The following is a 27,777-nucleotide window of genomic DNA, read 5'->3' on the forward strand; positions in this document are numbered from 1 at the left end:
CCACCTCCTGCCATTCTCCACCTCATCTCAATCTCTACTTCATCTCATTCTTCACGTCAAATCAAATCAAAATCAAATGCATTTATATAGCCCTTCATACATCAGCTGATATCTCAAAGTGCTGTACAGAAACCCAGCCTAAAACCCCAAACAGCAAGCAATGCAGGTGTAGAAGCACCTCATCTCATTCTCCACCTGATCTCATTCTCCACCTCCTGCCATTCTCCACCTCATCTCATTCTCCACCTCATCTCATTCTCCAACTGCACTACCTCCAGGTCTTTCTGTGGTGCATTACATATTTTTCAGAGTTTCTCTCTTGACCCCATTCTTCAAATCAGTCGCGACCACTAGTTTGGTGAACGCTGGGTTAATTAATATAAGGGAGACTGAAAATGTACGTTTTCAGGGTTGTTTTCGAGCTCAAAGCAGTAACAGAACATAAATCTATAGACCACAGCATAAATCCCAGCAATCTGCCTGATTAGGAGTATCAGTGTGGACCGTGTGATGGAGAGAGTCATGGAGCGTCATTATGACTTTGACCTGACCTACATCACTGAGAGGATCATCTCCGTGTTCTTCCCCCCTCTGCTGGACGAGCAGCGCTACCGTCTCAACCTCAAGGAGGTGACCGCCATGCTCAGGTCCAAGCACCAGGACAAGTTCCTGGTGAGTACAGTACTTCCTGCCGCTGATGTAGACATGCGCTAGCTTCCAATATCCACACTACCAGCCTAGCACTTATGAAGGAATGCATTCTAAGTGGTAGGCTGGTATGGATATTGGAAAGTAGCCATACACTCAGTGATGCTTTCATATGGGGGGGGGGGGGGGTCCGGCAGGGGGCTAGGACCCCCTTTTCAAAAGTTTGAGAATCTTTCAAACAATTGAAACAACCTTTTCCTGCAATCTAAAGCCATAATCATAATGTTTAATTGTATGCCAAAGAAACATCAAGCTCAGCATCTCTCTTGAGCTGTCTGTATCCTCTTGGTTATTTTTTTAAAGAAACTAAATATGCTTCTCTGCATCCCTGCTAAAATCTGGATAAAAGGGTGAAAGGAATGTTAGTCTTATTCAGTACATTTAGTAATTGCTTGCTTTTCTAAAGTCTACCAACCTTGCCAGCAGACATGCCAGCTAAGATAGTTAGACAAGCTAGCTACTCTAACTTGATTGATAGCCTGAAATGGATTCTTGGTGGCTAATTGGGAGATGAGGTTGGGAGATTTGTATCCTAGCTGGGTTAGCTAAAGACAACTTAATAAAATGGCTAGGTGGCTAGTAGTATTACAGAGAAACAACAACAACAAAATAAACCAAAAAATATGATTATTTTATTTATTATTTTTAATTAAAAGACAAATATGAGGGGGCACGTGCCCCTGTGCCCCCTATGGGCATGACACCTCTGCTTGCTGGGCTGGTTGAACACACATCATTCATTTGAATATCCATTTTCCTTTCAGCTCTTCAATCTCTCTGAACGACACCATGACATCACCCGCATGAATCCAAAGGTATCATTTTTTATTTTCTGTATCAATACTGTATCAGTTTCTAAGGCTAAGTATAGTAATGTACTTTTCCTCACTATTTTCCCATGTGGTCCAGGTCCTTGACTTCGGCTGGCCTGACTTCCATGCCCCTCCCCTGGACAAGATCTGTGCCATGTGTAAGGCCATGGAGACGTGGCTGACCTCCGACCCCCAGCATGTGGTGGTCCTGCACTGCAAGGTCAGGGTTCAGGCCTGTTTCTGACTAGGTTTTAAAGGGTAGTTTTGTTGTTTTAGGGGCTTTTAGGGGCTGCTGGCTTCACATAGATGACTCAGGTATTTCACTCACAGAGGCTCTTTGATCAGTGCAATAAGTCATCTTTGTATCTTTTCACTGTGAAATGTTGAAATTGCTATGAGATCTTGTAGGGGTAGTGACATTTGTGTCTTTAAAACAATAATAATCAGTTTATTCCTCAAACCCGGGGCTAAAAACCGATGGGACTTCATGTTCTTTTGGCACTGATCTTTCTCCTTCAGGGCAACAAGGGCAAAACAGGAGTGCTTATTGCAGCCTACATGCACTACAGCAAGATCTCTGCAGGGTGAGTGTCCTGTCCCGCATCCAAAGCCACAGTTTCCACACTGAGCATGGTTTAGGGCTGTAGTAGTGGAAACTGGCTTGTTCTTTGGCTCAAGCCAGCTGCATTCATGTACTTCTGGCTCTTAGAGAGCCTGGTCTTGTCCATTATGGGAAAGTTGTGTAAATGTTGTATAATTCTCTACATAAAGTGTGTATTCTTGTTGTGTGTCGCTTTAATTATGTGTTTTTTTGTGTTTGAGCAGGGCAGACCAGGCCCTCAGCACCCTGGCCATGAGGAAGTTCTGCGAGGATAAGGTATCTTCCTCCCTCCAACCGTCCCAAAACAGGTAAGCACCATCTTGTTGTCCATGTTGTCTACATCACTAACCAACAAGTGCTGTAAATGTCTGTATGTCTCTCTCGCTCTTCCCTCTTCCTTCCCATCCCTTTCTCTCAGGTAAACACTGAGTGTACTAAACATTAAGAACAACGTGCTCTTTCCATGACATAGACGGACCAGGTGAATCCAGCTGAAAGCTATGATCCCTTATTGATGTGACTTGTTAAATCCACTTCAATCAGTGTAAATGAAGGGGAGGAGACAGGTTAAGACACAGACTGTGTATTTGTGCCATTCAGAGGGTGAATGGGCAAGACAAAACTTTTAAGTGCCTTTGAACGGGGTATGGAGGTAGGTGCCAGGCATAGCGGTTTATGTCAACAACTGCAACGCTGCTGGATTTTTCATGCTCAACAGTTTCCTGTGGGTATCAAGAATGGTCCACCACCCAAAGGACTTCCAGCCAACTTGACACAACTGTTGCAGCATTGGGAGTTAACATGGGCCAACATCCCTGTGGAACGCTTTTGACACCTTGTAGAGTCCATGCCTAACCAAATTGAGGCTGTTCTGAGGGACAAAGGGGAGGTGTTCCTGTTTGGTATACTCAGTGTATATATTACTTCATGCATCCTTTTCACCTACATTCAGTGTCATTTTATTTTATTTGATGTTGTCTTTTGTGATGTATGCTTACAAATCACCCAGCCCTCCCTCCCTCCATCCCTCTCTCACCCTCTTCCCTCTCTCTCTCTCTCTCTCTCTCTCTCTCTCTCTCTCTCTCACGCTGCCCTCCCTCCCTCCCTCCATCCCTCTCTCTCCCTCTCTCTCTCTCTCACGCTGCCCTCCCTCCCTCCATCCCTCTCTCTCCCTCTTCCCTCTCTCTCTCTCTCTCTCTCTCTCTCTCTCTCTCTCTCTCTCTCCCCCCTCTCTCTCTCTCTCTCTCTCTCACGCTGCCCTCCCTCCCTCTCTATCTCTCTCTCAGGTATATCTACTACTTTGGGGGGCTCCTCTCTGGGGCGATCAAGATTAACAGCAGTCTGCTACTCCTCCACCAGGTCCTCATCCCCACGCTTCCTAAATTCCAGGGCAAAGGAGGTGAGGCCGTGCGAGGGGCACCACACACTTGTTTCCCCTGACTGACAGTTGCTCCTCCCATCCTCACATTAGACCACTACACTCGGGTGCTGAGTCTGTCTCAGTCTGTCTTTACAGTAGAGACCGTGGTGTGTGTGTGTGTGCGTGCTAGTGCGTGAATGTGCCAGGTGTGTGTGTGTGTCTGTGAAGGCCTGTCTGTACAGAAGGCTCTGAGATATGGCCCTGTGAATGATAGCAGTGTTTTCATTCCCCCTCCACCTACACACTGGGCTGTTTATCTTGAATTGTTTGACGGATAGAGACAGAGACAGTCAGCACATTCCACTATGTAACACTGAACACCGCCTCTCTTTATCGTTGCCCAGGTTACTTCCCCTTCCTGAAGATCTACCAGTCCATGCAGCTGGTCTATACATCAGGGATATAGTGAGTCTGCATCACTTCATGTCCTACAGTATTATCAACCAACACCACTGACAGAAAAGACAAATCTCTAACTCGGACAGGATGTGTCTTTAGGCCTACTTGTCCTTGTGTGTGTCTATTTGTATTCATATGTTGTGTGTTGTCTGTCCACAGTGACTTGAAGGGTTCTGTGGGCAGAAGACTGTGTGTGACCATTGAGCCTGCACTGCTGCTGAAGGGAGACATCATGGTGAGTGAGACCATCTGTCTGGCCATTAGATTAGTCCACTTTTTTCTCAAGTGAAGTCACCGCCTTGCCAGTGGCAGTCCATTAGGTATGATTTTTCTCTCCTTCTTCTGTTGCTCTGTTCCCTCTCTACCTCTCTGTCTCTCCCTGCAGGTGAAGTGTTACCACAGACGGGCACAGGGTGCAGAGAGGGACACAGTGTTCAGACTGCAGTTCCACACCTGCACCATCCACGGGGCCCAGCTATGGTTCGGCAAGGGGGAGTTGGATGAGGCCTGTACTGGTAGGAACTAGTGGGGTTCTGGTGGGGGGGGGGGTCTCTCTGTTCAGGGCCTGAGGTATCTGTTTTGTTAGGTCAGTGTGGAACAATAAAGCTTGTCTATTCAACATGGTGGTTAAGGGAAGTGCTCAGTAGAAATGCCTGTATGCAGCAGATGTGTCAAAATGAATCAATCCCTCAACAACACAGTATGTGTGGTAGTCCATTGCTTCATTGTATATTGAACACGATCGTTTCCTAATTCTGCTAATGTGATTACGTTCTGTGAAATGTCAACAGTCAAATGTATTTTCTCAGATGAACGATTTCCCTCGGATGCCACTGTGGAGTTTGTCTTCTCCTCGGGACCAGAGAAAATGAAAGGTTTGTTTGAACTATGCATTTACAGTGTAACAGTGCCAGGGAACACAATAACAAGTTTGTATTGATGTGTTTGATCACGTGTCTAATAACATGAACTCTCTCCTCAGGGCGTGAGTACCAGAGAAATGACCCTGCTGTCACAGTGGACTACAACACAGCTGATCCAGTGGTGCGCTGGGACTCCTATGAGAACTTCAACCAGCGCTATCAAGACAGCCTCGATGGTACAGTACAGAGCAGTACAGAGAACCAGGGAGACACTCTCAATAATACATTCAGCCTGCAGTTAATACTGTGCTGATGATACTGTACTCCGAAGCTATGTTAAATCTCTGCTCTCTCTCCCCCTCTCAGACATAGCCCACACCAGGGGTCCAGTGGACGGAAGTCTGTACGCCCAGATAAAGAAGCGTCTCTCAGCCTCAGGCTCTGGCTCCCTGACCTCCACCAATGGCAGTCCAGCAGGCACCAGCGAGGAGAGGCCCAGTCAGAGCCAGCTGCTCTCTCCCAGCTCTGACTCTCTCACTCACTCCGGCCACTCGTCTGCCCTCCCAGAGCATCCAGAGGAGTCCAGAGGGCTCCCGCCACCCACCCGGCAGGAGAGAGAGGACCTGGACCGACTGCTGGGGGGCATCGAGGGGGAGAGGGACGGCCTGGACAGAGAGAGGGAGACTGCCATCCTGGACGATGGGGACTTGTCGTCTGAGCATACAGGCACCCTGAGGCTCGACCGCTCCTGTTCTTGCCGGGTGGGCTACCACTCCCAGAGCTGTGCCGAGCCCGGCTGTGACCGACTCCACCTCATGTCCAATGGCTACTGCCGGGACAGAGCTCCGGGCACCAACGGCCACCCTGGGTCACCACCCTTGACTAACCCTGCCACCGTCCCCTCACACATGGACCTGTGTCAGCACTACAGCCCACACCCTCAACCCCATCAGGCCCTGCCTCCCCCTGACCTGGTATGGAACCGCCAACAGGGCCCTCCACACTACCTGCACCGTGAGGGACCCTCTCGTCACCCCTCTCTGTGCCCCTATCCATCCCAGGACCTGACCTCTCACCCCCACATCCTTCATCCCGGGCGCCTGCTCTGTAGAAGTGATGACTATGGTCCGTACCACCACCCTCCCTCACACACACACCATCACCCTCACCACCCCAAGTCCTCCGGGTCCTACCAAGATATGCTGCTGCTGGATGGCATGCCGCCCCCTGGCTGCCCCTGCCGGGACTGCCTCATCAGGAGGGAGGATTCAGCCTTCCACGGTCTGCGGCTGGAGCGAGGAGAGAGCTTCCACTGGGACAGAGAGGCAGAACTGCAGCATCGGGAAGCAGGGCTAAGGAGAGTAAGGGAGTCTGAGCTGCCTAGAGGGGCAGAGATGCACTGGGAGAGGGAGGCAGGGGGACTGAGAAGAGGCAGGGAGATGTCACTGCACTGGGAGAGAGACAGGGAGGCAGAGCTCCAATGGGAGAGGGAGAGAAAGGCCGACTATTGGCACCGGAGGGCCTACAGGCTTCAGGACCACGAGCTACCTGCCTTCTCCTTTGACCCTCTGCCGTCCGGCCACCCTGCGTACCCAGAGGCATCTCGCTCCCACGGCCACGCCCACCTGGACCTGAAGTACAGCAGCAGTAGCAGCAGTGGCTACCAGACCCCGCACCAGGTCTGCCTCTGCTCCCACTACCAGCCCTCCCCCTCTGAGAGCAGGGGTTATGCCTCAGGTTACCAGTCTGAGTCCACCTCCCCTCTGCCCCCTCCCTCCACCCTGTCAGGCCCCTGCAGCCACACCAGAGGGCCAGCAGACCACCACCCCGAAGCCCACACTCAGAAGTACCCATCTGAGAGCCAGACAGGTGAGACAACCCCCACTGGGGGGTTGTATAAGATGATTTTATGAAATACATGTAGGAAATCATTATTCAACTTACAGTTCTGTCACATAAAGTCATTGTCTCTGTTCGCTGTCTTCCATAAGATGGAAGGGGGATGAGTGAGAACGTGAGTTGGCGGGACCACATCTCCCAGGGTTCCTTCAAGAGGATGCATCCTTCAAGAGATGTCCCGTGTTCCACGCCCTCTGACCTCTCTAGGCCGCCCACCCCTGTTCTCACCAGCAGCCCTCTGTGCACACAAGAAAGGTGCCTATTCTGTTGTCTTCTTTTTAACATCTGCAAAAGTCACGTATCAGAACATTCCAACATTACATGTAAGAATATATTGCATACCTCTTTAATATGACTTTCTGTTTGTTTCAGCCTCAGTCTAGGTGTGCACTCACTAGTTGGATCGACTGACATAGTCAACAGTGACTGTGAGTCTGTCCAGTCTCAGGATAGGCCCGGCAGTGCTGCTGCTCAGGGGTCGCAGGTCAACCAGCAACACATCCCTGACCCTTTACAGTCTACATCCGTGACACCCACACCTTCCCCCACCCAACCCAACAGCCACTGGACCAGACTGACAGCAACACAACCACCCTCACCCTACCAGCCCCAGAACCACAGCGCTACATCTTCTCCCCAACAGCCCCAGAACCACAGTGCTACACCTTCACCCCACCAGCCCCAGAACCACAGCGCTACATATTCACCCCACCAGCCCCAAAACCACAGTGCTACATCTTCTCCCCAACAGCCCCAGAACCACAGTGCTACATCTTCTCCCCAACAGCCCCAGAACCACAGTGCTACATCTTCACCCCACCAGCCCCAGAACCACAGTGCTACATCTTCACCCCACCAGCCCCAGAACCACAGTGCTACATCTTCACCCCACCAGCCCCAGAACCACAGTACTACATCTTCACCCCACCAGCCCCAGAACCACAGTGCTACATTTTCGCCCCACCAGCCCCAGAACCACAGTACTACACCTTCACCCCACCAGCCCCAGAACCACAGTGCTACATCTTCACCCCACCAGCCCCAGAACTACAGTGCTACATCTTCACCCCACCAGCCCCAGAACCACAGTACTACACCTTCACCCCACCAGCCCCAGAACCACAGTACTACACCTTCACCCCACCAGCCCCAGAACCACAGTACTACACCTTCACCCCACCAGCCCCAGAACCACAGTGCTACATCTTCACCCCACCAGCCCCAGAACTACATTGCTACATCTTCACCCTCAACTACAACCAGCCAGCCCAGCAACCACTGCCACCCTGCTACACCCACTCAGACACCCACTGAGAAAGCTAGCCTAACTGGTCCAAAGACCACCCATCCTACAGAGACTGCTGTACTGCCTCCTGTTGCCCAGCCCCAGTTCCAGTCCCCCAACCCTGTACCTGGAGCATGTCCACTCAGGAAACTGACCACAGAGGTCCCTAAATCCAGTTCCACCCTCACCTCGGCCCCTTCCTCCCCCCAGCCTCCCATCAGCAGTCTGGAGGGGTTCCCCTCCTCAGAGCCTCCTGTGCCCGGCTTCGCCACCCTGGGCCGGAAGTTGATGCTGGTCACTGAGCCCCCAGGACCCCTGCAGCACTACCCTGGCATGGAGGGCAGCACCAGCGGGCACTCTCCAGCCCCTGAGGTACACACCACCCCCACATTCCCCATCTCTGCCACCGGCTGCTATCCCCCATCAGTCCGACATGTGCCATACTTGAGCTACACTGCTGTCACCATCCCCCAGTGCCCACTCCCAGAGAAACGGGGTCAGTCTGCCCAGCCAGGGTCGCCTAATTGCGGGGTGAGGACCCTGAGGCCAACCACCTCACAGCACCATGTCACCTTCTCTCCAACTGTGGGGGAGATGGCGCCCCCTGCAGGCCAAGGAGAGGGAGTGCTATCTCTGGAGAGTGAGATGGCAGGCAGAGTCAGTGTTACGTTTGTCCAGGACAACTCACGCTTCTGGTACAAGCCTGGCATCTCCAGGGACCAAGGTAACTTCAGTTACTGTTTTACTTTTCATAAAGGAAGCAGACTTTTATGCAATATGCATGAACATTTTTCATGTCTATTTTCTCTATTCCTGTAGCCATAGCTGCGCTGAAGGAGAGAGAACCAGGGGCCTTTCTTATCCGGGACAGCAACTCCTTCCAGGGAGCCTATGGCCTGGCACTGAAAGTGGCCACCCCGCCCGCTAACCTCAACAACCCCAGCAGCAGAGGTATGACTCAACGCCTGCCCCTTGCCTACGTCTCAACCACCTAGATTTCTTCGACACAAAGCACTTCAATTTCTGCTAGCTAGTAATGTTCTCCCTGTAACACACACACACAGTGGTCGATCCATTAGAGCAGCTGGTGCGACACTTCCTGATTGAGACGGGCCCCCGTGGAGTGAAGATCAAAGGCTGTCAGAATGAGCCCCACTTTGGTGAGCTGTTCATAATGAATAGGATGCTCTCCGTTTTGGGCTACATTGTTCGTTTTCAAGTCATTTCAAGTGATATGTTCTATAGTTGTTCTGCCCAATGGAGAATTTACTCTAATTGTGTGTGTGTGTGTGTGTGTGTGTGTGTGTGTGTGTGTGTGTGTGTGTGTGTGTGTGTGTGTGTGTGTGTGTACGTGTACGTGTGTACGTGCGTGTTCCACAGGGAGTTTGTCTGCGTTAGTATACCAGCACTCCATCACTCCCATCTCTCTGCCCTGTTCCCTACGGATCCCAGAGAAAGGTCAGCAGCAACATCCCAACAACCCATTATGGACTGTAATGAGTTAGCCTACTGACACTCAACATCCCAACAACCCATTATGGACTGTAATGAGTTGGCCTACTGACACTCAACATCCCAACAACCCATTATGCACTGTAATGAGTTGGCCTACTGAAACTCAACATCCCAACAACCCATTATGGACTGTAATGAGTTGGCCTACTGAAACTCAACACCCCAACAACCCATTATGGACTGTAATGAGTTAGCCTACTGACACTCAACATCCCAACAACCCATTATGGACTGTAATGAGTTGGCCTACTGAAACTCAACATCCCAACAACCCATTATGGACTGTAATGAGTTGGCCTACTGACACTCAACATCCCAACCACCCATTATGGACTGTAATGAGTTGGCCTACTGACACTCAACATCCCAACAACCCATTGTGGACTGTAATGAGTTAGCCTACTACATTTACATTACATTTAAGTCATTTAGCAGACGCTCTTATCCAGAGCGACTTACAAATTGGTGCTTTCACCTTATGACATCCAGTGGAACAGCCACTTTACAATAGTGCATCTAGGTCTTTTAAGGGGGGGGAGAAGGATTACTTTATCCTATCCTAGGTATTCCTTAAAGAGGTGGGGTTTCAGGTGTCTCCGGAAGGTGGTGATTGACTCCGCTGTCCTGGCGTCGTGAGGGAGTTTGTTCCACCATTGGGGGGCCAGAGCAGCGAACAGTTTTGACTGGGCTGAGCGGGAACTGTACTTCCTCAGTGGTAGGGAGGCGAGCAGGCCAGAGGTGGATGAACGCAGTGCCCTTGTTTGGGTGTAGGGCCTGATCAGAGCCTGGAGGTACTGAGGTGCCGTTCCCCTCACAGCTCCGTAGGCAAGCACCATGGTCTTGTAGCGGATGCGAGCTTCAACTGGAAGCCAGTGGAGAGAGCGGAGGAGCGGGGTGACGTGAGAGAACTTGGGAAGGTTGAACACCAGACGGGCTGCGGCGTTCTGGATGAGTTGTAGGGGTTTAATGGCACAGGCAGGGAGCCCAGCCAACAGCGAGTTGCAGTAATCCAGACGGGAGATGACAAGTGCCTGGATTAGGACCTGCGCCGCTTCCTGTGTGAGGCAGGGTCGTACTCTGCGGATGTTGTAGAGCATGAACCTACAGGAACGGGCCACCGCCTTGATGTTATTTGAGAACGACAGGGTGTTGTCCAGGATCACGCCAAGGTTCTTAGCGCTCTGGGACGAGGACACAATGGAGTTGTCAACCGTGATGGCGAGATCATGGAACGGGCAGTCCTTCCCGGGAGGAAGAGCAGCTCCGTCTTGCCGAGGTTCAGCTTGAGGTGATGATCCGTCATCCACACTGATATGTCTGCCAGACATGCAGAGATGCGATTCGCCACCTGGTCGTCAGAAGGGGGAAAGGAGAAGATTAATTGTGTGTCGTCTGCATAGCAATGATAGGAGAGACCATGTGAGGTTATGACAGAGCCAAGTGACTTGGTGTATAGCGAGAATAGGAGAGGGCCTAGAACAGAGCCCTGGGGGACACCAGTGGTGAGAGCACGTGGTGAGGAGACGGATTCTCGCCACGCCACCTGGTAGGAGCGACCTGTCAGGTAGGACGCAATCCAAGCGTGGGCCGCGCCGGAGATGCCCAACTCGGAGAGGGTGGAGAGGAGGATCTGATGGTTCACAGTATCGAAGGCAGCCGATAGGTCTAGAAGGATGAGAGCAGAGGAGAGAGAGTTAGCTTTAGCAGTGCGGAGCGCCTCCGTGATACAGAGAAGAGCAGTCTCAGTTGAATGACTAGTCTTGAAACCTGACTGATTTGGATCAAGAAGGTCATTCTGAGAGAGATAGCGGGAGAGCTGGCCAAGGACGGCACGACACTCAACATCCCAACAACCCATTATGGACTGTAATGAGTTAGCCTACTGACACTCAACATCCCAACAACCCATTATGGACTGTAATGAGTTGGCCTACTAAAGAACCAGTCCACACCTAAGTAAAATAAGCAGTTTTATAACCATTGATGCTAAGTACCCTCTCACAATCAAAATCACGAGACAATTTGTGCTGAAAATGCAAATAATTACTGCCATACTTCTGGGCTGGTGGGAACATTTCCAGCCATGCCCTCCTGATGGAGACAGAGTATATGATGCCCTCCTGATGGAGACAGAGTATATGATGCCCTCCTGATGGAGACAGAGTATATGATGCCCTCCTGATGGAGACAGAGTATATGATGCCCTCCTGATGGAGACAGAGTATATGATGCCCTCCTGATGGAGACAGAGTATATGATGCCCTCCTGATGGAGACAAAGTATATGATGCCCTCCTGATGGAGACAGAGTATATGATGCCCTCCTGATGGAAACAGAGTATATGATGCCCTCGTGATGGAGACAGAGTATATGATGCCCTCCTGATGGAGACAGAGTATATGATGCCCTCCTGATGGAGACAGAGTATATGATGCCCTCCTGATGGAGACAGAGTAGATGATGCCCTCCTGATGGAGACAGAGTAGATGATGCCCTCCTGATGGAGACAGAGTATATGATGCCCTCCTGATGGAGACAGAGTATATGATGCCCTCCTGATGGAGACAGAGTATATGATGCCCTCCTGATGGAGACAAAGTATATGATGCCCTCCTGATGGAGACAAAGTATATGATGCCCTCCTGATGGAGACAGAGTATATGATGCCCTCCTGATGGAGAAAGAGTATATGATGCCCTCCTGATGGAGACAGAGTATATGATGCCCTCCTGATGGAGAAAGAGTATATGATGACCTCCTGATGGAGACAAAGTATATGATGCCCTCCTGATGGAGACAAAGTATATGATGCCCTCCTGATGGAGACAGAGTATATGATGCCCTCCTGATGGAGACAGAGTATATGATGCCCTCCTGATGGAGACAGAGTATATGATGCCCTCCTGATGGAGAAAGAGTATATGATGCCCTCCTGATGGAGACAGAGTATATGATGCCCTCCTGATGGAGACAAAGTATATGATGCCCTCCTGATGGAGACAGAGTATATGATGCCCTCCTGATGGAGACAGAGTATATGATGCCCTCCTGATGGAGACAGAGTATATGATGCCCTCCTGATGGAGACAGAGTATATGATGCCCTCCTGATGGAGACAAAGTATATGATGCCCTCCTGATGGAGACAAAGTATATGATGCCCTCCTGATGGAGACAGAGTATATGATGCCCTCCTGATGGAGAAAGAGTATATGATGCCCTCCTGATGGAGACAGAGTATATGATGCCCTCCTGATGGAGAAAGAGTATATGATGCCCTCCTGATGGAGACAAAGTATATGATGCCCTCCTGATGGAGACAAAGTATATGATGCCCTCCTGATGGAGACAAAGTATATGATGCCCTCCTGATGGAGACAGAGTATATGATGCCCTCCTGATGGAGCCAGAGTATATGATGCCCTCCTGATGGAGACAGAGTATATGATGCCCTCCTGATGGAGCCAGAGTATATGATGCCCTCCTGATGGAGCCAGAGTAGATGATGCCCTCCTGATGGAGACAGAGTATATGATGCCCTCCTGATGGAGACAGAGTATATGATGCCCTCCTGATGGAGACAGAGTATATGATGCCCTCCTGATGGAGACAGAGTATATGATGCCCTCCTGATGGAGACAGAGTATATGATGCCCTCCTGATGGAGACAAAGTATATGATGCCCTCTTGTTTACATCTCTGTGTTGTAGATCCCATTGGAGAAATGCAGGAGCTGCAGTCGACTGCTAGTAACATGAGCACAGCTTCAGACCTGCTCAAACAGGGTGCAGGTGAGTTCCATGAATCAGTTATCATAATGTTCCATCACTAATGGCTGCATTCCTGCTGTTGTTGGTGAGAGACCCTGTTGTGTGTGACATCTACGATCACCACAATGCTCTAAAGTGATCCCCATCGTTACATCCCTGTTTGTCTGAGTGGTAACTGTCCCGCCCCACCCCCTCTCTTCTCCAGCCTGTAATGTGCTTTACCTGAACTCTGTGGAGACTGAGTCACTGACCGGACCCCAGGCCATCTCCAGAGCAACCGGAGCCACCCTGGCACAGAACCCCCGGCCAGCGGCCACAGTGGTCCACTTCAAAGTGTCCTCACAGGGCATCACACTGACCGACAGCCAGCGCAGGTAACATGACCACTGACCAGTTCATATGGTCTACATTTCTGAGGCCCATCACCCATGTTCATTAGCGATAAGTAAAGAAAATTGGAAGAAAGGTTTGCATGGATGTATTGTGGTAGATTAGTGGAGATGGTTGGGATATCAATGGTCACACTGAATGGTCTGTCTGTCTGTCTGTCTGTCTGTCTATCTATCTATCTATCTATCTATAGGGTGTTCTTCAGGAGACACTACCCAGTCAACAGTGTGACCTTCAGCAGCATCGACCCCCAGGACAGGAGGTGGGCACTGGAGCCAGCCAGCACAGAACACAACCTAATCACAACCACGGTCAATCCAGATATGACAGATAGGCTGTAGAACCTACTGAAGACTGAGATGTTATTGAAACCAGTGCCAGGCTGTATCACATCAGTTCTATATCCTCAACATAATGGAAACATTCTGACCACACAGTATTACATCAGTTCTATATCCTCAACATAATGGAAACATTCTGACCACACAGTATTACATCAGTTCTATATCCTCAATGTAATGGAAACATTCTGACCACACAGTATTACATCAGTACTATATCCTCAACATAATGGAAACATTCTGACCACACAGTATTACATCAGTTCTATATCCTCAATATAATGGAAACTTTCTGACCACACAGTATTACATCAGTACTATATCCTCAATGTAATAGAAACATTCTGACCACACAGTATTACATCAGTTCTATATCCTCAATGTAATGGAAACATTCTGACCACACAGTATCACATCAGTTCTATATCCTCAACATAATGGAAACATTCTGACCACACAGTATTACATCAGTACTATATCCTCAATGTAATGGAAACATTCTGACCACACAGTATTACATCAGTACTATATCCTCAATGTAATGGAAACATTCTGACCACACAGTATTACATCAGTTCTATATCCTCAATATAATGGAAACATTCTGACCACACAGTATTACATCAGTACTATATCCTCAATATAATGGAAACATTCTGACCACACAGTATTACATCAGTACTATATCCTCAACATAATGGAAACATTCTGACCACACAGTATTACATCAGTTCTATATCCTCAATATAATGGAAACATTCTGACCACACAGTATTACATCAGTACTATATCCTCAATGTAATGGAAACATTCTGACCACACAGTATTACATCAGTACTATATCCTCAATGTAATGGAAACATTCTGACCACACAGTATTACATCAGTACTATATCCTCAATGTAATGGAAACATTCTGACCACACAGTATTACATCAGTACTATATCCTCAATGTAATGGAAACATTCTGACCACACAGTATTACATCCTCAATATAATGGAAACATTCTGACCACACAGTATTACATCAGTACTATATCCTCAATGTAATGGAAACATTCTGACCACACAGTATTACATCAGTTCTATATCCTCAACGTAATGGAAACATTCTGACCACACAGTATTACATCAGTTCTATATCCTCAATATAATGGAAACATTCTGACCACACAGTATTACATCAGTTCTATATCCTCAACATAATGGAAACATTCTGACCACACAGTATTACATCAGTTCTATATCCTCAATATAATGGAAACATTCTGACCACACAGTATTACATCAGTTCTATATCCTCAACGTAATGGAAACATTCTGACCACACAGTATTACATCAGTACTATATCCTCAATGTAATGGAAACATTCTGACCACACAGTATTACATCCTCAATATAATGGAAACATTCTGACCACACAGTATTACATCCTCAATATAATGGAAACATTCTGACCACACAGTATTACATCAGTACTATATCCTCAATGTAATGGAAACATTCTGACCACACAGTATTACATCAGTACTATATCCTCAATATAATGGAAACATTCTGACCACACAGTATTACATCAATACTATATCCTCAATATAATGGAAACTTTCTGACCATACAGTGTATCTACACCACCCATTTAAATAAGAGAATACAGGCATTTCAATCATCACCATATTTCATTAATCTTGCTGTAAACCTGTGCATGGATCTGTATGAGCTTGAATTGTGTGTGTGTGTGTGTGTGTGTGTGTGCGTGCGTGCGTGCGTGCGTGCGTGCGAACGAGTGTGTGAGATGGAGAGAGTGTGTGGTATGTGTATAACTGGGTATTGCAGGCCTTGGCTGTGAACGTAAGCTGTACCTATGCCTCTGTGCTTGTTTGAGAGCTCTGTCTGTCTCTTTGCTTCAGGTGGACTAACTCAGACAGCACAACTTCTAAGTAAGTGCTCTACGTGTCTGGACATGTTGGTTTTGGAGCACTTAATGTGTGTTGACAATGTTTGATTACCTGCATGGCATCTTATTGCTTCTGTGCCTTGGCCGTCATCCCGGTAAATATCTGTGGATCATGAACACAGACTCAAATTCATGTTCACAAATATCTATGCTCACAGTTCCTGTTTTATGCCAATTTACGAAATCTGTGGGGTTTGATGATTTTCAAAAAATATTGTATTGTAGCTTAGGAGATATTATGCTAACGTGATCAACCATCCTGAACGCTGGTCTCTCGTTTCGTTTCAACTCACTGAATCTGAGAGGGCGAAACAGAATGGAAGCTTGTGAGATCAGAATGGTTGAACAAGGCAAATATTATCCTTCCAGGTCGTACCTTCTACTACAGTAACTATAATTACCTGGCCCATACTTTAGTCTCACCCTGTTTCCTTCTCAAGAGTTGATCAAAGAGGTCTCAGTCGTCATATCAAACCAGTAAGAATGGGCATCACCATGAGTGTGTATTAAGTGTGTATTTCTCCCCCCTCTATCTCTTTCCTTTCCCCTCTCTTTCTCCTCCTCCTCCTCCTGTTCAATAGGGTGTTTGGGTTTGTAGCCAAGAAGCCAGGCAGCATGGCAGAGAACGTGTGTCATCTGTTTGCCGAGCTCGACCCGGAGCAGCCTGCCTCAGCCATCGTCAACTTCATCAACAAGGTGATGTTAGGGCCGCAGCGCAGGTAGAGAGACAGAAAAGGACCAAGCCAGGGACCTGTCACCGCAACAACACTGTCACAACTCCTAAAGAGAATCAGGAGGCTACAGAAATGCTTTACAGACCCATAAAGGACCAGTGGTGGTGGCATCTTTTCAAAGACTGAGTTTTGACCCCAAAGGCTCAACATTTTGAATTATAATCTAAATGTAATCGTTGTTAATATTCTAATGTCTATAATGCCGCCATTGATAGTTGCCTTCGAGATACCAAAGCTTTGTCACTTGTTAGTCAGTAATCTAAGGTATCAATAAGTAGCCTAGTCTACCAAAGATCTTGCCTCAACCCTGTCACTCTCCATTTGACAACCATAAGTGTAAGTCAAACACAATGTAGAAGATGATATAGTCCTACAGCAGGCTACAGTAGACTACAGTAGATTACAGTAGGCTACAGTAGGCTACATTAGGCTACAGTAGATTACAGTAGGCTACAGTAGGCTACAGTAGACTGTAGACTGATTAGGCTACAGTAGATTACAGTAGGCTACAGTAGACTGACTACATTAGGCTACAGTAGACTACAGTAGGCTACAGTAGACTGACTACATTAGGCTACAGTATATTACATTAGGCGACAGTAGACTGACTACATTAGGCTACAGTAGACTGACTACATTAGGCTACAGTAGATTACAGTAGGCTACAGTAGATTACAGTAGGCTACAGTAGACGACAGTAGGCTACAGTAGACGACAGTAGGCTACAGTACACTGACTACATTAGGCTACAGTAGATTACAATAGGCTACATGTATATTACATTAGGCTACAGTAGACTACATTAGGCTACAGTGGATTACAGTAGACAACAGTAGACTGCAGTAGACTGACTACATTAGGCTACAGTAGACTACATTAGGCTACAGTAGAATACAGTAGACAACAGTATACTGCAGTAGACTGACTACATTAGGGTACAGAAGGGTATGTTAGGCTACAGTAGATTACAGTAGGCTACAGTGGATTACAGCAGACTACAGTAGGCTGCATTAGACTACATTAGGCTACAGTAGAATACAGCAGACTACAGTAGGCTGCATTAGACTGACTACATTAGGCTACAGTAGACTACATTAGGCTACAGTAGAATACAGCAGACTACAGTAGGCTGCATTAGACTGACTACATTAGGCTACAGTAGACTACATTAGGCTACAGTAGAATACAGCAGACTACAGTAGGCTGCATTAGACTGACTACATTAGGCTACAGTAGACTACATTAGGCTACAGTAGATTACAGTAGGCTACAGTAGACTACATTAGGCTACAGTAGACTACAGTAGACTACAGTAGGCTGCATTAGACAGGCTACAGTAGACTACATTAGATTACAGTAGGCTACAGTAGACTACATTAGATTACAGTGGGCTACAGTAGATTACAGTAGGCTACAGTAGACTACAGTAGACTGCATTAGACTGACTACATTAGGCTATAGTAGACTACAGTAGGCTACAGTAGACTACATTAGATTACAGTAGGCTACAGTAGATTACAGTAGGCTACAGTAGACTACATTAGATTACAGTAGGCTACAGTAGATTACAGTAGGCTACAGTAGACTACAGTAGACTGCATTAGACTGACTACATTAGGCTATAGTAGACTACATTAGGCTACAGCAGGGTATGTTATGCTACAGTTGAAAGTAAAAGTGAGAAACGTCTATTTGTAATGTGCAAGCGACAAAGTGTATGTGGTTAGGGTATCGATGTGTGTGGAGAATAGGAGTTAGGGCACAGATATGGTCATGTATGGAGGCTAGGGGTTAGGGCACAGATATGGTAATGTATGGAGGCTAGGGGTTAGGGCACAGATATGGTAATGTATGGAGGCTAGGGGTTAGGGCACAGATATGGTAATGTGGTGGAGGCTAGGGTACAGATATGGTAATGTGGTGGAGGCTAAGGGCTAGGGCACAGATATGGTAATGTGGTGGAGGCTAAGGGCTAGGGCACGGATATGGTAATGTGATGGAGGCTAAGGGCTAGGGCACAGATATGGTAATGTATGTAGGGGCTACGGTACAGATATGGTAATGTGGTGGAGGCTAGGGGCTAGGGCACAGATATGGTAATGTGGTGGGGCTAGGGCACAGATATGGTAATGTATGTAGGGGCTACGGTACAGATATGGTAATGTGATGAAGGCTAGGGGGTAGGGCACAGATCTGGTAATGTGGTGGAGGCTAAGGGCTAGGGCACAGATATGGTAATGTGGTGGGGGCTAGGGAACAGATATGGTAATGTGCTGGAGGCTAGGGCACAGATATGGTCATGTATGTAGGATCTACGGTACAGATATGGTAATGTGGTGGAGGCTAAGGGCTAGGGCACAGATATGGTAATGTGAAGGGGGCTAGGGAACAGATATGGTAATGTGGTGGAGGCTAGGGGCTAGGGCAAAGATATGGTAATGTATGTAGGGGCTACGGTACAGAAATGGTAATATGGTGGAGGCTAAGGGCTAGGGCACAGATATGGTAATGTGATGGAGGCAAGGGGCTAGGGTACAGTTATGGTAATGTGTGGAGGCTAGGGGTTAGGGTACAGATATGGTAATGTGTGGAGGCTAGGGGTTAGAGTACAGATATGGTAATGTGTGGAGGCTAGGGGTTAGAGTACAGATATGGTAATGTGTGGAGGCTAGGGGTTAGAGTACATATATGGTAATGAGTGGAGGCTAGGGGTTAGGGTACAGAAATGGTAATGTATGTAGGGGTTACGGTACAGATATGGTAATGTGTGGAGGCTAGAGGTTAGGGTACAGAAATGGTAATGTGTGGAGGCTAGGGGTTAGGGTACAGATATGGTAATGTGTGGAGGCTAGGGGTTAGAGTACAGATTGGTAATGTGTGGAGGCTAGGGGTTAGGGTACAGATATGGTAATGTGTGGAGGCTAGGGGTTAGGGTACAGATATGGTAATGTGTGTAGGGGCTACAGTACAGATATGGTAATGTGATGGAGGCTAGGGGTTAGGGTACAGATTGGTAATGTGTGGAGGCTAGGGGTTAGGGTACAGATATGGTAATGTGTGGAGGCTAGGGGTTAGGGTACAGATATGGTAATGTGTGTAGGGGCTACAGTACAGATATGGTAATGAGTGGAGGCTAGGGGTTAGGGTAATGTGTGGAGGCTAGGGGTTAGGGTACAGATATAGTAATGTGTGGAGGCTAGGGGTTAGGGTACAGACATGGTAATGAGTGGAGGCTAGGGGTTAGGGTAATGTGTGGAGGCTAGGGGTTAGAGTACAGATATGGTAATGTGTGGAGGCTAGGGGTTAGAGTACACATATGGTAATATGTGGAGGCTAGGGGTTAGAGTACAGATATAGCAAGTCCCAGAGATGATGGGGTATTGTTATGTTTAGTTCTCGTGAATTGTGCCCTAGAAAGAAACACTTACAGTAACCAAGGACAACCAAGGAACAACGGTGTGCCACACCACTGCCCTCCCCAGGGCATTGTATAACCATGGATTCTTCTGTCAAGCACTGTACACAATAATATCGCTGCAAATAGTCATGTAGTTCTATTATACACATATATGGGTAAATGCTAACCTATGATGCAAATAATATTCCTTATATTGTATATTTTTGGGAAATATATTCCAACATTAAAAACAAGACAAGGATGAGGTCATGTCTTTGCCACAACTTCAACGTAATGCTCACATATCTTTTTTACCTGTATGACTTTATGTACAAACACAAATCAGAGAGGTGTTTAAGGCCCTATGTACTTAAACCAAAGACAAAGCACTCCTGTATTAAGAATTCATCTTTCATATTTTTAAGCTTCATGTGTTTGTATTGATACGAATTTTGCATCGTTTTTGTAAGACATGAAGACTACTTTGTATAAAAGTGGTAATATATTATGGTCTGTTTTCTTATTGATCTTTATATGTAGTAATATATTCTCACATGCAGCTAGGAAAGTGAAAGTAAAAACGAAACATTGAGGAAAATAATCTTGTTATATGCTATTTTTTTAAAGAAAGCTTTGTATGCACAAATGAATATAATAAAACGAAAGTTGTGGTACCAAATCTGATTTCTGCTCATTGGATTTACTATCTCGGTTTCTGAACTGTACGCATGAATTTAAAACCTTGTGTATTTTGCTTATTTTTATTTATTATACCTTTATTTAACTAGGCAAGTTAGTTAAGAAGAAATTCTTATTTTCAATGACGGCCTAGGAACAGTGGGTTAACTGCCTGTTCAGGGGCAGAACGACACATTTTTACCTTGTCAGCTTGGGGATTTGAGCTTGCAACCTTCCGGTTACTAGTCCAACGCTCTAACCACTAGGCCACCCTGCCGCCCCACTTTTCAAGAGTAAGGTCTAAAAACAAAAACGTCACAGACATGTTCTCATTAAAAAAGTAACCATCTTTATTAGTTGAACATTCCCTTATTCCCCCCCATTTTAGAATTTTGGCATTTGAAAAATACATACATTTCCTCAATTTCATCCCCTAAAAAGGCATGATTCAGTCATATTCCTTCAGCATACAAAACATGTTTTTTTTGTTTTTTTACACCTCACCATCTGTTTTCACCTTTCTCCATTGTAGCCTGGTCTCAGATCTGGTTGAGCTCTTGCCAAGTCATTGCTGTCATTGTCAAGCCAAACATGTTTTGCATGACAATGAGTGACAGGAAGTTAGCATGATAGCACAAACAGATTGGCACTCAGGCGGTCTCCATTGCCCTTTAGTGCAATAACCCTGTTCAAACACAATTCAAAAGATCTAACCAGCAGAGCTAAATGAAACAAAACAATCCGCTAACTTGGAAATACCACACAAGCTTATCGCTTTTACACACTCTAGAAATACCAAACTCCGAAACCAAATTTCAAGTAATTTCATCAGCTTAATTATAAAGTCTATGACAACAAGAGGCTGTGCTTTGGAATGTAAACGCCATTACGAAGATACCCAACACAATAGGACAGTGAGTGAGTTAATGACGTTTTAGTCATGCCGACCGGGTTAATACAGCAGTGGCTGTCATTAAAGATCCCTTTAGCAAGCCATTACGGAGTTATTAAGTCCAAGTTGGGCCTCCGGACAGAGGTCCTTACACTGTGCTAGTGTGCTGTGTACTTGGCAAGACTATTCTCTTAGTATTACATTTTTAACAATCATGTCAACAACGTCGTACTTCGACATGATAGTTGGATACACCAGCTAATCATGCTCTAGCAAAACATTTGTAGTCCCCCCCCCATAATTAAGGGCAGTAAAATGTTCGATCCCAAAGAAGAAAAACAAACCTGCCTTTTTATGGACTTTAGAATCATATATTACTACTCTTATGTTTAATCTTGTACTAGTATAAATGCTTAGTAAATCAGTGGGCAACACCCAAACGGAGTGTATTAACTTATGATAGGAGCTGCTGACAGTAACTATCCCTTATTAAAAAGCAGAAAATCAGAGATACAAACAATAGCCCTATGTACCATTTTTGAGGTGCAAACAAATTGTCTTAGGCACATCCCGACTAGCCCTGTGCCAGATATAAATAGCAGAAAGCAAATCTCCCTTCTTGCGCAATAAAATATCGGTCACTTTATACATTCCTACTGTGCCAAGTCCCTGAAATCATAGGACCCACACCAAAGGACACTTAAAAATGTGAGCGAACGCTCAAGGACTAGCACAGCAGGATACGTAGTCATAATTCAGTAGTAACACCGGTAACTGTGCTCAAGCAAAAGGATAACTAATTCCCTCCTAAAGTCAAGATTGTTGCAGCTTCAACAGGATGTAAATTAGTCATGCCTTGAATTTCAGCAACATGCACAACAGCTAAATATAATTTACTGAAGAGCTGGTGTTTGTTGCATTTATGAAGGCAAGTGATCAAACTTAATGATCCTGAAGTCAAAACAAATGCTTGGACTGAAATGATTGGAAATATTCCCTGGTTCTTGTCACCTGGCTCCCAGCATCTTGGTCCCGCTGTCCCTTGCTGCTGGACTCTTGGCCTCACCACTGGCTGGTGGTGATTTTAGTGGTGAGGGAGGAAGGGAGGGTTACTGCCACAGTCGGCGTGGGGGCTGGTGAACCGTGGAGTTTGAACCACAGTCAATGTAGCGATAGGCTTCCAGGGTATTCTGGGCCGTGCGCATCATGTAGGAGGTTTTCACAGATGTCCTGGGAACGAAGAACACAGTTATGATTAAAAACTTTGAAATATAAGACAAAATGGCAAGAGGTAGAGATGGAAGTGATACGGTTTCACAATTACGAGGTAGGATATACTTACTGCATGATAACCAAGATATTGTGAACCTTGATGCTTGCCATGGTGCAGAAGGCACTGGAGGGTGGAAAGAGTGGTTAGAACCTCTTCACAATCACAAATAGAACTTTACCCCTACCTACATGTGCAAATTACCTCAACTAACCTGTACCCCCACACATTTACTCAGTACCAATACCCCCTGTATATAGCCTCGTTATTGTGATACTTTTTTTACTTTCGTTTATTTAGTAAATATTTTATTAACCCTTTTCTTAAAACTGCATTGTTGGTTAATTAAAAACTTATTCGGGATCGGTGTCCCATCAACGGGATGGATGAGCTAATGTGATTAGGATGAGGTTGTAAGTAACAAGAACATTTCCCAGGACATAGACATATCTGATATTGGCAGAAGGCTTAAATTCTTGTTAATCTAACTGCACTGCCCAATTTACAGTAGCTATTACAGTGAAATATACCATGCTAATATTTGAGGAGTGCACAATTTTGAACTTGAAAAGTTATTAATAAACAAATGACACACATTTGTGCAGTCTTGATACAACATTTTGAACAGAAATGCAATGGTTCATAGGCTCAGTGACACAAAAAAAGCACATACACTGCTGCATTCTAGTGAACAAAATCTTGGAATAATACATTATGGCCTCTCTTGCATTTCAAAGATGTTAAAACAAAAATACAAAATACAGTTTTTTTTCTTTTACCAGATCTATTGTGTTATATTCTCCGACATTCCTTTCACATTTCCACAAACTTCAAAGTTTTTCCTTTCAAATGGTACCAAGAATATGCATATCCTGAGCTACAGGCAGTTAGATTTGGGTATGTCATTTTAGGGGGATTTTTTTTTTTTTTAAAGGGGTGGATCCTTAAGAGGTTTTAAGGGCTTGTAAGTAAGATCTACACCGGTTGTATTTGGCACATGTGACAAATAAAATTTGATATATTAACAATTACAGAACTTGAAACAAAAACAACTAAATATAGGTCTTTACAGGTCCCTTTAACTTACTAAACATAGGAGGTGCTTCCACTGATCTGAACACTGACTGTGAAGTTCACCTGTAGTAAAAAAAAAAGTTTTAAAATAGTCAAGACTAGAAGTCAAATGAAATTGTCAGGAAATGCAAACAATACGTATATTTGAAGCAAGTAACGTATACAAGTCAATCATTAAACTACATGTAACATGGAGTGAATGTGTCCCAAGTGATGGTTCACTGCGTCTAAGACTGCAGCAGGCCCTACCTGTGTCTGGCTCAGGGGCTGGATGGTGATGACGTTATCTAGCTGCATGGTGCCTATGACAGTTTTCATATAGAGAACCTGGCAGCTTAGACTATCCACCATCACTGTGAAGAAGTTTGAGTTGGTGAAGTTCAAGGAGCTCTGACAAATAGGACCAGGGAAAATGAACAGTCAGCAGAACACACCATAAACAGCAGGCAGTCAAATGACCATCTATCTCCAACTAACAGAGTACATCCTCACGCGATTTACTGACTTACTGTCATATTTATGAGGACTTTAGTGTTGACGTGATCAAACTGCACGGTGACAGAGCGTATCCCATCATCCTCCACCATGACAGAGCGAGGAAAGAGGAAGAAGACTACCAGCGAGGAAGCCAGGAGACATAGCACCGCCGAGAGGACCACATACAGCTTCCTGTCAAACATAGCACTTACCGTTTACTTTGACAATCAATGTTACCCAAAAAAACAAACTGTGAACCAACTAAAAATGACAGAATGTGATGGTTATGTACAGTTGAAGGTGAAGTTTACATACACCTTAGCCAAATACATTTAAACTCAGTTTCACAATTTCTGACATTTAATCCTAGTAAAAATCCCGTCTTTAGGTTAGTTAGGATCACCATTTTATTTTAAGAAAGTGAAATGTCAGAATAATAGGAGAGAGAATGACTTATTTCAGCTTTTATTTCTTTCATCACATTCCCAGTGAGTCAGAAGTTTACATAGACTCAATTAATATTTGGTAGCATTGCCTTCAAATGGTTTAACTTGGGTCAAACGTTTTGAGTAACCTTCCACAAGATTCCCACAATAAGTTGGGTGAATTGTGGCCCATTCCTCCTGACAGAGCTGGTGTAACTGAGTCAGGTTTGTAGGCCTCCTTGCTCGCACAGGCTTTTTCAAATGTTCTATAGCTTTGAGGTCAGGGCTTTGTGATGGCCACTCCAATACCTTGACTTTGTTGTACTTAAGCCATTTTGTCACAACCTTGGAAGTGTGCTTGGGGTCATTGTCCATTTGGAACACAAGACCCATTTGCGACCAAGCTTTAACTTCCTGACTGATGTCTTGCGATGTTTCTTCAATATATCCACATAATTTTTCCTCCCTCATGATACCATCTATTTTGTGATGTGCACCAGTCCCTCCTGCAGCAAAGCCACCTCCACAACATGCTGCCACCCCTGTGCTTCACACGGCCATTCAGGTTATGTCAACATAAGACTTGTTTTACTGTGGATATAGATACTTTGTACCTGTTTCGTCCAGCATTTTCACAAGGTCCTTTGCTGTTGTTCTGAGATTGATTTGCACTTTTCTCTCTAGGAGAGAGAACACGTCTCCTTCCTGAGCGGTACGACGGCTGCGTGGTCCCATGGTGTTTATACTTGCGTACTATCGTTTGTACAGATGAACTTGGTACCTTCAGGCGTTTGGAAATTGCTCCCAAGGATGAACCAGACTTGTGAAGGTCTACAATTTGTTTTCTGAGGTCTTGGCTGATTTCCCTATGATGTCAAGCAAATATGCACTGAGTTCGAAGGTAGGCCTTGAAATATATCCACAAGTACAACTCCAATTGATTCAAATGATGTCAATTAGCTTATCAGAAGCTTCTAAAGCCATGACATCATTTTCTGGAATTTTGCAAGCTGTTTAAAGGCACAGTCAACTTAGTGTTTGAAAACTTCTGACCCACTGGAATTGTGATGCAGTGAAATAATCTGTCTGTAAACAATTGTTGGAAAAATTCATTGTGACATGCATCAAGTCGATGTCCTAACCAACTTGCCCAAACTATAGTTTGTTAACAAGAAATTTGTAGAGTGGTTGAAAAATGAGTTTTAATGACTCCAACCTAAGTGTATGAAAACTTCTGACTTCAACTGTATGTGACTGATCCAGATATAAGCTGGTGAGAAAAATGGGTTAGCTGTAAAACGTACGTTCTCTGGGGCCGAAGTCTCTGGTCGTTGTAGGGAACCAGAGCCACAAGCTCATTGACCTGCTCTGAAAGACAATGACCACAGAAGAGGGACAAGTCAAATGGGAGAACACCATCATAATGATCCCTACCACATCAGTACAGCAATCAATGCCCAGCAGGACAGGAATCCAGACAGGAAATGCCTCACCTGAGGGGATGTGGCCAGTGCCTTGGCATGTTGGACAGGTAATACTGTCCCTGCCAGTAAACTCTACATAAGGGAACCGAGCAATGTCCTCCTGTCTGTCCAGTCCATCCAGCGAGTCATCATCATCATCCCCAGTCTGCCACCCTGTCCCAACCTCCGGGACGAGCAGAAGACTGCTGTCGCTTTCGCTTCGGGACCATTGAGTGCCCATGAGCTGGCTGGCAGATAATCAAGCCAGCCTTTTTTCAAAGGACAGACCCTAGGGCACAGCAAAAATAAAAGTTGAGTAAAGGGCAGGACTTATTTAGGCTAATAATCAACGTTTGGCAATTGTATTTAAAATTATTAGCCTACTGCAGATAGGTTGCCTCCCACAATGTAAACAATGTCCCAGTTGTGTTGCCCTACAGTAGGTCTGGGATTTCCAGACTAGACAGAAGTTGGCCAGTACGCCAGGCCTCAAAGCACATAATGTCCCAGGCACTACTACTATACCCTGTAGCACAGATATGGCAATCGGAATAAATGGCGTAGGGCGTGGCCTCTTAATGTCAAACGTGGAAGTATGTGGATAGGCATGAACAATGACCATAAAAATGTAAAAACATAGCTATGAACACTGACACAATACAATAGCTAGCTAACTAGCTAGCTAGCTACACATTGGCTAGTAACGTATTATGTCCAACAACAACACAACTATCAGTTACTTAGTCGAATCAAAGCACAATAACAACAGCAAGCTTCGTGCCACTGCGGTCGAGAATGTTTGAGCTATCTTGCTAGCGGTAAAGTTACGTAAGGTAAGTAGCTAGCTAACTTAGCTATCGAGCTGTTAGCTATAGCAAGCAAAGTTACCTAGCTAGCTGTCAACGTTTACCAAGGTGCACAACCTGCACTAGGCTTGCGTCTTCAGACGTAATAGTTGTCTTACCTTTATATATTTGGTTGACGATATTTCTAAGAACATTCAGGCAAGGCTATCAAGTCATTGATCGTGTTGTTTTGCCAGCAGCTCGTGACACTCACTTTGCAGTTCCTTCTTGTGCAGGGGTGTATTCATTCCGCAGATTATGTTGCAAAGCGTTTCTTAAACGGAAGCAAACTGAACTAAACGGGGCGGGATCTACCTGAATTTGTCCAATAGTTTTAGTTACAAAACGGCACTTTTTGAAACTGTGAGGATTAATGTTTACACCCCGGTTGTTGATGGGCTTGCAATCGGTTTAATTCTAGTTGGCGCTTGAAAATCTTCTTAAAGGTACAGTGCAAACCAGGATTTACACCTACAGTTTTTTATTTTGGAAGAAGTTTGCGAAGTTTCCGTTTTGCACATCCCTACATAAAAATAATATTGAAATAAAGTAATGTACACA

General features: G+C 45.8%; 2 protein-coding genes across 5 annotated transcripts in view; one reads left to right on the top strand and one right to left on the bottom strand.

Moving 5' to 3' along the window:
* LOC115126360 (tensin-2-like) overlaps positions 1-20,776 on the top strand; it is a 69,014-nt gene extending 48,238 nt beyond the window's left edge. For 2 of the 3 annotated variants that reach the window (XM_065020912.1, XM_065020914.1), the window contains exons 7-28: positions 489-672; positions 1,473-1,523; positions 1,618-1,740; positions 2,040-2,104; positions 2,346-2,429; positions 3,408-3,520; positions 3,886-3,946; positions 4,100-4,175; positions 4,326-4,455; positions 4,750-4,815; positions 4,923-5,039; positions 5,170-6,672; positions 6,795-6,957; positions 7,075-8,711; positions 8,807-8,938; positions 9,052-9,147; positions 9,368-9,445; positions 13,212-13,292; positions 13,477-13,645; positions 13,855-13,923; positions 15,915-15,944; positions 16,543-20,776. In XM_065020912.1, the coding sequence (XP_064876984.1) occupies positions 489-672; positions 1,473-1,523; positions 1,618-1,740; positions 2,040-2,104; positions 2,346-2,429; positions 3,408-3,520; positions 3,886-3,946; positions 4,100-4,175; positions 4,326-4,455; positions 4,750-4,815; positions 4,923-5,039; positions 5,170-6,672; positions 6,795-6,957; positions 7,075-8,711; positions 8,807-8,938; positions 9,052-9,147; positions 9,368-9,445; positions 13,212-13,292; positions 13,477-13,645; positions 13,855-13,923; positions 15,915-15,944; positions 16,543-16,684 (5,170 nt within the window). In that variant the 3' untranslated portion in view covers positions 16,685-20,776. The remainder of the gene's footprint in view (positions 1-488; positions 673-1,472; positions 1,524-1,617; positions 1,741-2,039; positions 2,105-2,345; positions 2,430-3,407; positions 3,521-3,885; positions 3,947-4,099; positions 4,176-4,325; positions 4,456-4,749; positions 4,816-4,922; positions 5,040-5,169; positions 6,673-6,794; positions 6,958-7,074; positions 8,712-8,806; positions 8,939-9,051; positions 9,148-9,367; positions 9,446-13,211; positions 13,293-13,476; positions 13,646-13,854; positions 13,924-15,914; positions 15,945-16,542) is intronic. The other variant, XM_065020913.1, reaches the window with a different exon arrangement.
* Positions 20,777-21,096: 320 nt separating this feature from the next.
* On the bottom strand, positions 21,097-27,616 carry tmem106c (transmembrane protein 106C). 2 transcript variants are annotated; one of them, XM_029655967.2, is made up of 8 exons: positions 27,431-27,616; positions 26,402-26,660; positions 26,213-26,276; positions 24,516-24,675; positions 24,256-24,396; positions 24,020-24,069; positions 23,005-23,058; positions 21,097-22,892 (listed from the first exon to the last, which is right to left on the bottom strand). In XM_029655967.2, the coding sequence occupies exons 2-8, from the start codon at positions 26,610-26,612 to the stop codon at positions 22,772-22,774; spliced, it is 801 nt and encodes a 266-aa protein (XP_029511827.1). In that variant the 5' UTR covers positions 26,613-26,660; positions 27,431-27,616; the 3' UTR covers positions 21,097-22,771. The 2 variants fall into 2 exon arrangements, with proteins under 2 accessions (XP_029511827.1, XP_029511826.1); XM_029655966.2 differs by having other exon boundaries at positions 27,336-27,615.
* Between the last annotated feature and the right edge of the window lie 161 nt (positions 27,617-27,777).

The sequence above is a fragment of the Oncorhynchus nerka genome, linkage group LG7 (genome assembly GCF_034236695.1).
Source record: "Oncorhynchus nerka isolate Pitt River linkage group LG7, Oner_Uvic_2.0, whole genome shotgun sequence".
Lineage (NCBI taxonomy): Eukaryota > Metazoa > Chordata > Actinopteri > Salmoniformes > Salmonidae > Oncorhynchus > Oncorhynchus nerka.

What these genes read in the sequence shown, in the direction of transcription:
- tmem106c (XM_029655967.2), bottom strand. Translation starts at nt 26,612, where the DNA reads ATGGGCACTCAATGGTCCCGAAGCGAAAGCGACAGCAGTCTTCTGCTC. An exon ending in AAGTCCTCATAAATATGACA is followed by an intron (nt 24,397 to 24,515) that starts GTAAGTCAGTAA and finishes CCTATTTGTCAG; the next exon opens with AGCTCCTTGAACTTCACCAA. An exon ending in AGCCCCTGAGCCAGACACAG is followed by an intron (nt 24,070 to 24,255) that starts GTAGGGCCTGCT and finishes TTTTTACTACAG; the next exon opens with GTGAACTTCACAGTCAGTGT.